Source organism: Dermochelys coriacea, chromosome 4, assembly GCF_009764565.3.
Source record: "Dermochelys coriacea isolate rDerCor1 chromosome 4, rDerCor1.pri.v4, whole genome shotgun sequence".
NCBI classification, from domain to species: domain Eukaryota; kingdom Metazoa; phylum Chordata; order Testudines; family Dermochelyidae; genus Dermochelys; species Dermochelys coriacea.
In genome coordinates this window covers 98,169,087-98,180,441 of record NC_050071.1, presented here as the reverse complement: position 1 = coordinate 98,180,441, position 11,355 = coordinate 98,169,087, and the positions used below count along the sequence as shown (strand labels likewise).

The following is an 11,355-nucleotide window of genomic DNA, read 5'->3' as shown; positions in this document are numbered from 1 at the left end:
AAACAAAAGGAAGTATTTCTTCACACAATGCACAGTCACCCGTGGAACTTTTTGCCAGGGGTGTTGTGAAGGCCAAAATCCTTGTCCGTGTTGTGAAGGCCCAGTCACAAATCTAGCAAATTCTGGAGCGACATCCCTAAAACAGGTTTCAGAGTAGCAGCCGTGTTAACCTGTATTCGCAAAAAAGAAAAGGAGTACTTGTGGCACCTTAGAGACTAACAAATTTATTAGAGCATAAGCTTTCGTGAGCTACAGCTCACTTCATCTGATGCATTTGGTGGAAAATACAGTGGGGAGATTTATATACACACACAGAGAACATGAAACAAGGGGTTTTATCATACACACTGTAAGGAGAATGATCACTTAAGATGAGCCATCACCAGCAGTAGAGGGGGGAAGGAGGAAAACCTTTCATGGTGACAAGCAAGGTAGGCCATTTCCAGCAGTTAACAAGAACATCCGAGGAACAGTGGAGGGAAGGGGGAAGAAATAACATGGGGAAATAGTTTTACTATGTGTAATGACTCATCCATTCTCAGTCTCTATTCAAGCCTAAATTAATTGTATCCAGTTTGCAAATTAAGTCCAATTCAGCAGTCTCTCGTTGGAGTCTGGTTTTGAAGTTTTTTTGTTGAAGGATAGCCACTCTCAGGTCTGTAATTGAGTGACCGGAGAGATTGAAGTGTTCTCCGACTGGCTTTTGAATGTTATAATTCTTGACATCTGATTTGTGTCCATTTATTCTTTTACGTAGAGACTGTCCAGTTTGACCAATGTACATGGCAGAGGGGCATTGCTGGCACATGATGGCATATATCACATTGATAGATGCGCAGGTGAATGAACCTCTGATAGTGTGGCTGATGTGATTAGGCCCTATGATGGTATCCCCTGAATAGATATGTGGACAGAGTTGGCAACGGGCTTTGTTGCAAGGATAGGTTCCTGGGTTAGTGGTTCTGTTGTGTGGTGTGTGGTTGCTGGTAAGTATTTGCTTCAGGTTGGGGGGCTGTCTGTAAGCAAGGACTGGCCTGTCTCCCAAGATCTGTGAGAGTGATGGGTCGTCCTTCAGGATAGGTTGTAGATCCTTGATGATGCGTTGGAGAGGTTTTAGTTGGGGGCTGAAGGTGATGGCTAGTGGCGTTCTGTTATTTTCTTTGTTGGGCCTGTCCTGTAGTAGGTGACTTCTGGGTACTCTTCTGGCTCTGTCAATATGTTTCTTCACTTCAGCAGGTGGGTATTGTAGTTGTAGGAATGCATGATAGAGATCTTGTAGGTGTTTGTCTCTGTCTGAGGGGTTGGAGCAAATGCGGTTATATCGTAGAGCTTGGCTGTAGACAATAGATCGTGAAGCATGTAGGTAGGAATAGCGGTCAGTAGGTTTCTGATATAGGGTGGTATTTATGGGACCATCGCGTATTAGCACCGTAGTGTCCAGGAAGTGCATCTCTTGTGTGGACTGGCCCAGGCTGAGGTTGATGGTGGAATGGAAATTGTTGAAATCATGGTGGAATTTCTCAAGGGCTTCTTTTCCATGGGTCCAGATGATGAAGATGTCATCAATGTAGCACAAGTAGAGTAGGGGCATTAGGGGATGAGAGCTGAGGAAGTGTTGTTCTAAGTCAGCCATAAAAATGTTGGCATACTGTGGGGTCATGTGGGTGCCCATCGCAGTGCCGCTGATTTGAAGGTATACATTATCCCCAAATGTGAAATAGTTATGGGTGAGGACAAAGTCAAAGTTCAGCCACCAGGTTAGCCGTGACATTATCGGGGATACTGTTCCTGACGGCTTGTAATCCATCTTTGTGTGGAATGTTGGTGTAAAGGGCTTCCACATCCATAGTGGCCAGGATGGTGTTTTTAGGAAGATCACCAATGGATTGTAGTTTCCTCAGGAAGTCAGTGGTGTCTTGAAGATAGCTGGGAGTGCTGGTAACGTAGAGCCTGAGGAGGGAGTCTGCATAGCCAGACAATCCTGCTGTCAGGGTGCCAATGCCTGAGATGATGGGGCATCCAGGATTTCCAGGTTTATGGATCTTTAGGTAGCAGATAGAATACCCCAGGTCGGGGTTCTAGGGGTGTGTCTGTGTGGATTTGTTCTTGTGCTTTTTCAGGGAGTTTCTTGAGCAAATGCTATAGTTTCTTTTGGTAACTCTCAGTGGGATCAGAGGATAATGGCTTGTAGAAAGTGGTGTTGGAGAGCTGTCTAGTAGCCTCTTGTTCATATTCCGACATAGTCATGATGACGACAGCACCTCCTTTGCAGCCTTTTTGATTATGATGTCAGAGTTGTTTTCTGAGGCTGTGGATGGCATTGTGTTCTGCACGGCTGAGGTTATGGGGCAAGTGATGCTGCTTTTCCACAATTTCAGCCCATGCACGTTGGCGGAAGCACTCTATGTAGAAGTCCAGTCTGAGAGACTGCTGAATTGGAATTAATTTGCAAACTGGATACAATTAATTTAGGCTTGAATAGAGACTGGGAATGGATGAGTCATTACACAAACTATTTCCCCATTTTTTTTCCCCCCCCCCCCCCCCCCCCGTTCCTCAGATGTTCTTGTTAACTGCTGGAAATGGCCTACCTTGCTTGTCACCATGAAAGGTTTTTCTTCTTTTTCCCCCCCTGCTGCTGGTGATGGCTCATCTTAAGTGATCACTCTCCTTTCAGTGTGTATGATAAAACCCATTGTTTCACGTTCTCTCTGTGTGTGTGTGTATATAAATCTCCCCCTGTATTTTCCACCAAATGCATCCGATGAAGTGAGCTATAACTCACCAAAGCTTATGCTCAAATAAATTTGTTAGTCTCTAAGGTGCCACAAGTACTCCTTTTCTTTTTATCACTAAAACATAGTCCAATGCTCCAGCTGCTGCTGTTTGTCATGCCACCTTTCACTCTACCGCTCTGTCCCTAATGTCCCTGCACTGTCGCCTTCTGCTGCCACTGTGACCTCTGCCGGTTGGTCTCTCGAGGTTCCACCCAGGTCTCAGTGATTTCAGCTCTCAGTGAGGGAACCTTGGTGCCACTGCAGACTGGGCTGTCTCTTCCACAGAAACACTGTCCCACAGCAGATCCAAGCACTTAGACCTGCTTATCAGTGATTTCAACTCTAGTAGTCACTTAACAAACCAAAAGACTCTCTATGGAGCCTAATCAGCTCTCTCCCTAAACAAGAGAAAGGGGCAGGTCAAATAGGGCCTGTAACTCTTTGGTAGAGCCCACACCACTAAGCAAAACACCTGTGCTCCACCTGCTCTCTCTTCACTAAGATGTGGCATCCAAACCTCCCGCTTAGAGAATGCAGTTCAGTTGAGGGTGACCAGTGCTTAATTTGTAATGAAAGCGGTGTCTGGGGCTCAAGCAAGTTTGTTACTTTCATAACTGATGTGACAAGCCCTGAGGTCCCAGGGCTATGAACTGCCAAGTCCAGAGAAACTGGGGCTCAGTCCTGGCAAGCCCTAGCACAAATGAAGCACTGGAGGGAATCAGGATAACAACATTTCAAGACCCCCCCCCCCATTTAATACTTAAGTGATTTGCAACCCAACACCAGCCAGAATTGATCAGTTGAGCAGCACCGCTCTGTGTGCTGGATGTGGAGGCAGATAGGTGTGTTCATGTAAATACAGTCTGGTCCTGAAGCCTTTCCACCCACCCTGGCTCATCAGTAGCTGTCAGGGGAGAGCTCATTCCCACCTTGCTTATAAATGATCATTTGAAATTATTAGGTAGGCCCCTACAGCCCGAACAAATGTGCCCACATTGTCATAAAGCACAGGTGTAGGAGGAAGCTAGGCTTTGTTCAGACTTCAACCCCCTTATGCTTGCTCAGGTCCAAGTATGTTCTCAAGGACAGTATGTGCTTTTAAAGGGTGTGTTGCTGTTTCAGTTTCAATGTCCAACCAAGGACTAAATTAGAAACATTGCATGCAAGGGGGGGTGTTGGGGATATTCGGGGGAGAGGGGGGGCTCTGTGCGCGGCTCCCCCCGGCAGTCAGGGCTGAGAGTCCAGCGGGGGCCGGGAGCTCAGCGCCCTCCCCTCCGCCGGGCTCGCCCTGAGCAAGGGGGGGCTGCGCTCAGGAGAGCCGGCCCCCCATGGGCGCGGTGCGCTGGGGGCCGCTCTGAGCCGGGCGGGGAGCGGCGCGGCAGCAGCCCGCGTGCGCCTCCAGCGCTGCCGGCGGGGGCAGCCCCGCTAGCCTCGCCCGCCGGGCGCCGCCTGGGATGTGGCCGCGAGCAGAAGCCGCCGCCGCCGCCGCGAGGCGCCGCGCCTGGGCTGAGCCGGGAGCGGGTCCCGCTGCCGCCGCCATGGGGGACCGGGGGCTGCCGCTGCTGCGCTACCTGCTGCTGGGCTTCCTGGGCTGGGGCGCGACCGCCCAGCCGGCGGGGGGCGAGTATTGCCACGGCTGGGTGGACGGGCACGGCCGCTACCACGAGGGCTTCCAGTGCCCCGAGGACTTCGACACGCCGGACGCCGCCATCTGCTGCGGCTCCTGCGCCCTGCGCTACTGCTGCGCCGCCGCCGAGGCCCGGCTGGAGCAGGGCGGCTGCACCAACGACCGCGAGCCGCCGACCCCGGGGGTGACCGCCCGTGAGTGTCCGGCCCGCGGGCTCCGCCGCTTCCTCCGGCCCCGGGCCCGACGCTCCAGCTGCTGCTGCTGCTGCTGCTGCTGCGCGGGCCGGGCGCGTGGCCGCGGCTGGGGCCCAGCAGACGCGCAGGGCCGGCGCGCGCGAGGCGGCTCCCGGGCGGGAAGTGGCGGCGCTTCGCCGAGCCAGCGCGGCCCGCGGCTGCGGAGCGCCCCGGCCGAGAACTCCCCTGGGAAGCGAGGGAGGCTGCTCCGGGCCCGGCGCGGCGGCGGGTGAAGGGGGAGCCTGGCCCGGGGCTGAGTCCGGCCCCTCCCTGACGGCTCGGCGGCGGCGCCCCAGGGCGCACGCGAGCTGCCCTGGAGCCGGGGCTCGCTGCCGCGCGGCTGGGTGGGCTCGGCCGCGGGGGAGGGGGAGGCGCTGGGCCGCCCGCTCGGACATCGGGGCGAAGCTGGCCGCCCTAGTCGGGCTTTTAAGCAGCCAAAGGGGAAGCCGCGTTACCGCGTCCTTGGCTGCGCGGAGGGCGGGCAGAGGCGGGCTATTTTTACGCTTCTTAACTGGCCGAAGGTGTTGCTGGAGCATCCTGAGCGAACGAAAACCCGCCGCCTTACGGCGAAGGGAAGCCGGGCTGCCCCGGCCAGCGCCGTCCGAAGAGCGCTTCGGGACTGTTCAAATCAAGTCAACAGCTGCTGGCAAGGCGGCTTTGCGTTAAGCACTCCCACGATTTAGAAGTGGCCCAAACATTTCAGTCCCGTGCAAGCACAAGGCAAGTTTCGTTGCAGCGAGCTGGCGCCCGGGCAGCGAACGAGCAGCTGCAAAGCCCCATCCGTGGCCGTTTTATTTTTTCTTTTCCAGACGTGACTAACTTTAAGGGTGAAAAAGAATCAGACCCGGGTCCCAGGAACGTCATTGCTCTCTCGATCTGTATAAACAAACAGGTTTCAGAGGAGCAGCCGTGTTAGCCTGTATTCGCAAAAAGAAAAGGAGGACTTGGGGCCCCTTAGAGACTAACACATTTATTAGAGCATAAGCTTGAAGTGAGCTACAGCTCATGCATCCGAGGAAGTGAGCTGTAGCTCACGAAAGCTTATGCTCTAATAAATGTGTTAGTCTCTAAGGGGCCACAAGTCCTCCTTTTCTATAAACAAACAAGTCATCCAGCAAAAGAGTTGAAAGATATTTTGCTGAAAATCAATCAATTGCTTGCCCCTAAAAAGGGGCTGGAGCTTTGGAAGAGTTAGTCCATAGTTTCGGGCAGTTATAATTTGCAGCGGTGAGTAAGTTTCCGAAAAAGCTTGTTGGAAAAGCGGAGCCTGATTCCTGAACAAAGGGAAAACCGAGCTGAGCACTGCGAGCTATACTCATGCTGCAAACAGGACGAGGCGGACTAACCATCCAGGATTTCAAGATTGATCTAAAATATTAACGCTAAGAATTATTCTATTAAAATTGTCAGGCGGACATAATTTTAATTTCTGCATGTAGGAACTAAAGGCTAATGAAAAATCAAATGCAGCTTATTGCACGATCAGTGAAGTTGTCACTTAGTATCAGATCATACTTACCGCTGGCTCGCAGTTCACACAGTTCATTTGTAATACATGAAAGGAGTATATTTTAACAAGCGCAGTAGTTGATGAGAATTTAAGAATAATGTGGGACTTTGAAAACTTTGCAGAGTTAAATAGATGACGTATTTCGGAGTGTTAAAATGTACTTATTTATTTTTTATTCAGAGCCGATCTACGTTCCTTTCCTTATTGTTGGATCCATGTTCATCGCCTTCATTATTGTGGGTTCGCTGGTAGCGGTTTATTGTTGCACGTGTTTAAGACCTAAACAAACATCACAGCAGCCAATACGATTCTCTCTTCGAAGCTATCAGATCGAGACTCTTCCAATGATCCTGACCTCCACTAGCCTCCGGACCCCGTCTAGACAGTCCAGTACTGCAACCAGTTCGAATTCTACTGGAGGCTCCATTCGCAGGTTCTCTTTCGCCAGGGCAGAATCTGGGTGTTTAGTGGCATCTCCACCCTCATCTTACACATCTGGCTGCTTACAAACAGGCCATTCTATCCACCTAACTCAGCCAGCTGGATTTTTGGTGTCATCACCCTATTTTGGCTATCCTCTCCAACCAGAACCTTCCTTAGCCGGGAGGAGCTGCCCAGATTTTAGCTAGGAGTTTTCAAAAGTAACATAGCCATAGGAGGTATACTGCTGCCTTGTACATTTCACATTAATATGTTCTGTACTTATTGAACTCAAAACCATGTGAATAGGGGAGATGCCCATTTAAAAGTGCAAGATTGTGTAGAAACTGGTACAAATACTTTAGTTGTAAAACAGTTTCCTTGTATGTAACTGCATATAAATTATGAAACATTTTAAACATTTATTTCTTTCAAAAAGTGACCTTTTGGTAATTTATTCTAATGTGTGCAGAATATCTTCAGAGAGATGTAGAAGACCAATTTGGGATAAAATTATTAATAACATAGCTAGAAGAGTTATACATTACTTTTGAGGTCCAAATGATATTAACTCAGTTATAACAAACCAGCAAGATTCTGCAACTCTTGAACAATTGTTTACTCACCAGAATAATCCCATTTACTGCATTGATACTGCTCAGGTGAGTAAGGGTTGCAGGATCCTGACCTGGAGTTGAGGGAAGAAAGCTATAAAAATGGGGGGGGGGGAAGAGGGAATTGTATAAGGTTATAGATACCAGAATCTGATTTTTTTTAAAGTGCACATAATATAACCAAGACTAGTGAGCATAAACTTTACTTCTCAAAATAAAGTGTTAGAAAGATAGGGCCAGATATTTTAATACTGTTTAGGTTTTGTTTAAAACATGCCCAAGCTCCCAGTAGTCAGATCATTATATATGGAAAAAGTACAGCCTGCACAATAATCTCATTTAGAGATGGTCCGTGTAAAATCCTAAAAACATCATTACTTCAAAGCATTTTTATGAAAGGAGAATTTTCGGTCAGCATTTTGTTCAGCAACATTTATATAAATACATATTGGACAAAGTCGTCTTCAAGTTCTGTTTGTAAAATTAGTAATGTATAAAATGTAAAGACAAATTTGTAATTTAAAATGTATGTACAGCATTCACAACATTAATTATTTAGTAGTCATATTGAATTGTTTTATGTCAAACTGGTTGAAATTTTAATTTGATTATAATTCTCTACAAAATGCCATTCAGAAACTGTGAACCCATTAAGCAATGTTCATTTTGATACAGTATCAATACATTCATATTTTGTTTTCTATACATTAAAAGTAGTAGTAAATTTTGTTCTTTTGCAAACTTACATCCATACACCTGTGATGCTGCAGATTTAATATAGTTTATAACAGTGTTGAATATGCAGTTAACTAATCAGATTAACATAACTGACGAATTTAATGTGTATATAAAATAAAGATAATTATATTATATTAAATTGTTTACTACACTGCTTGAATTTACAATATCCCATTATAGGACTATGTTTCTTCCTCTGTTCCCTTCCAAAAATAACCAACCAACCAACCAACCAACATAAACCAAAAAACAAACAAACAAACCCCAAACATTAACACAAAAACAAGTCAAGGGAAAGGAAAAATGAGTCCAATCAGGGCCTCTACCTTGCATGTATTTCTGTACATAGATAAAGCCATTCTGTCTCTTTGGGTTTCCTGTATGGCTACACTGAACTTGCTAATCTTACCAAACCACATCTGCAGATGTGCTAGGTATTCTTGAAATATTTTATTATAATTGACAGTTCCATTACACAAGCATTAGGGCAAGTTTAATTATCAAAAGCATATTTAAATTAGTATAAAATTAAGGAATTTAGTTAAAATGATGTCCATCCTTTTTACATTAAAAATGTGGGCCATTTCTCCAGAAAAGTTTGCTTTCTGTCTCTTACCATACACTTCAGTCAAATTCTGCTCTCATTGAAGTCAACGGGATTGACTTCAGTGGGAGCAGGCTAGGGACCTTTCTGAATTTAATTTATTTTTTCTCGAGATTTAAGTAGAATTTTGTTCTTTAAAAATAAATGCTCAGGTATTTCATTTTTTACTTTATATTCTAGTTTGCCAATTGTATTTTTCATAATCTTTTCATATACTTTTTCATTGCATTGTCGACACGAAGTGTCAATAGCCATTTCTACTAAAAATGTAGTGTTAGTAGAACCGTATAAGCAAGGGGAAGAAGATTCTCTTGATTCTATACATTTGACATTTTAAATATAATATGCAGCTAACATTGAAAATGTATGAACTTTGACTTCCATTCACACTTAAAATCATAATACAATAATGGTTACATTTAAAAATAATTTAAAAACTTTTCACATCCTTGTAAAATTGCTATGAAAATTTACCAGTCTAAGTTAAAAAAAATCTATTTGCCCAACCCTTAGCAAGATGATTATGAAGAAACTAACTCATTGTAATCACTTAGCAAAGAAAAAAAAATTACTTCTTTCCAGGAAGGGGGCAAGTAGAATTTTGCACATCTCTGTCAATGTCTTATAGGGCCTGATTCTGACTGCAGCAGGAGTTTTGTTTGAATAAGGCATATGGGACTAGGTCCTTAAAGAAAGTATTAAATATTTTCTGGAAAAAATTACCCAAGAGTTTACATAGTAAATTAACTGTGTCATTGTTTGGGAGCAGCCTGTAAGATCTGTTCACACAACTATTAAGAGTGGCACTACCATGTGTGAGAGAGATATGGATCAGAGGAGATGTGATAGCGGTCTACAACTACGTTCATGAGGAGAGGATTTAGCAGACAAAGCATAACATGATCCAGTGAGTGGAAGCTGAGATTTGCATGAATTTAGACTAGGAAAAAGTGTAAAACAGTGAAGGCAATTAACCACTGGAATCACTTATTTAGGGATGTGGTGGATTCTGTCTTAAATTATGCTCCATTCCAACTATAAGTCACAGACTTGATAAAATTCTGTGGCCTGTGTTATGCAGGAGGTCAGACTACATGATCATAATGGTCCCTTCTGACTTTAAAGTATGAATCTACAAATGCATTAATAACATAGGTACAGCATTTGCAACTTTTAGTAATGCTGATCTACTTACTCACACAGGTAGTTTCACTGTTTAAGCATTAGCTAATGTGAGTAAAGGAAACCTATGTCACAAAATCTGACTTTAGGGCAAGATCCTGCAAGATGTCAAAGACTCTGGCCCTAATTCTGTAAAGCACTTGCTCAGCTTCATGCACCTGAGTATTTTAATGTAGGATTGGGATCAGGTTCTTGGAATCTTGCAAGATGGAGCCTCTAGACCTTGACAAATGAGGGGTGTGGATGAAGCAGCTGTGCACTTGAGATGGGAAGCCTGGAAAGAGGGTCCTTGGATTACTGTATCCATGTTTATCTGGAGCTAGTGATAAAACCCTATGTGTGGGCAATGAGCCACACTATTCAAGTCCATGGATTGAAATAATGATCACAGCCTGCTTATGGTTTAAAGATTGAATTTCCCCTATCCCCGTAGGCTCTCCAGCATGAAGTCTGATTTATTTGGGCTACGTGTAGGAATGGTGAATTTCATCTCCAATGAAGAGGAAGAACTATAGCTATGGCAATATGGACGCTAAAAAAATCCATAAACTATAATAATCTTCTAACCTACTATAGATACATTAAAAGGTAAATCACATTCAGGTCTGTGATGTAGTTTTAATGACCAGTTAAAGTGTTTGTTTTGAAGGGGTTAGGTGGTGAATGTTTGAACAAAATGCATGAAATGAATTAGGTTAATATAGCTTATATGTTTATGCAGTGTAATACTGCAATTTAGATTAATCAGCATTATGAGCACAGGGGGCTCGAGTCTTTCCCCACTTTTACTAGTGTAAATTAACTCCACTAACTTCAGTGGGGTGACATCGGTCTAAAGTAAGTACAAGTGACAGGATAATCAAGCCTAGTAACTGAATCCTGTCAGATTCATGCACATTATGGATTTACTTTTCAGAGGTGCTGAGCATCGGCAGCTCCAATTGATGTCTACTGGAGTTGTGCGTTTTCACTACTTCTGAAAACCAGAATGGGACTGATACAACTGACAATGCAAAGTCCCTGATATACTTCTTGCGAGCATCTATAACTTGACAGCAATATTAAGGATATTGGGCCAAATTCTGCTTCCAATTTCTCTTGTGGAAATCTGGAGTCATGCAGTTGACTTGAACAGGAATATTCTGTATTTGCAGTGTAGTAAAGGCGCGGATTTGGATTCACTGACTTCAGTGAGAGTTTCATCTGCTCGCTACATATGCCCCTGAAAGAATCCCAGATCCGTCTGTGTTAAACTTATTTTGCACACTAACTGCAAAATATCTGAAATTTTAAATAATTTGTCACTTTAATACTCTTTTCTGATCAACTTACATCCTCTGTCACTTTTGAAATTAACTCCATGTGCATAAGAAGTTAATACCTGTCTACCGCACTTCAATTCTGGCCTGGATACTCCCACTCTTATTCAGGTGATACATACCATTAAGGGAGAAACATCTTTTGGCAGTGACAGTGGATGATGGACCTTTAACTCCAAGCCCTCATAAAAGTCAAACAAGACTCCCTTTTAATCAGTCTCTTCCCTGGCTCCTCCACTGAAAAGCTTTCCTATTTGAAAGAAGAAAAGGAGTACTTGTGGCACCTTAGAGACTAACAAATTTATTAGAGCATAAGCTTTCGTGAGCTACA

The 11,355-nt window shown here is 44.9% G+C and overlaps 1 protein-coding gene across 1 annotated transcript; it reads left to right on the top strand.

Moving 5' to 3' along the window:
- The first annotated feature begins 4,154 nt into the window (after positions 1-4,154).
- SHISA3 (shisa family member 3) lies at positions 4,155-7,229 on the top strand. The gene is made up of 2 exons (XM_038399873.2): positions 4,155-4,598; positions 6,328-7,229. Exons 1-2 carry the CDS (start codon positions 4,232-4,234, stop codon positions 6,774-6,776), a joined length of 816 nt encoding a protein of 271 aa, XP_038255801.1. The 5' UTR covers positions 4,155-4,231; the 3' UTR covers positions 6,777-7,229.
- Positions 7,230-11,355: the final 4,126 nt, after the last annotated feature.

What these genes read in the sequence shown, in the direction of transcription:
- SHISA3 (XM_038399873.2), top strand. Translation starts at nt 4,232, where the DNA reads ATGTGGCCGCGAGCAGAAGCCGCCGCCGCCGCCGCGAGGCGCCGCGCC. An exon ending in GACCCCGGGGGTGACCGCCC is followed by an intron (nt 4,599 to 6,327) that starts GTGAGTGTCCGG and finishes TTTTTTATTCAG; the next exon opens with AGCCGATCTACGTTCCTTTC.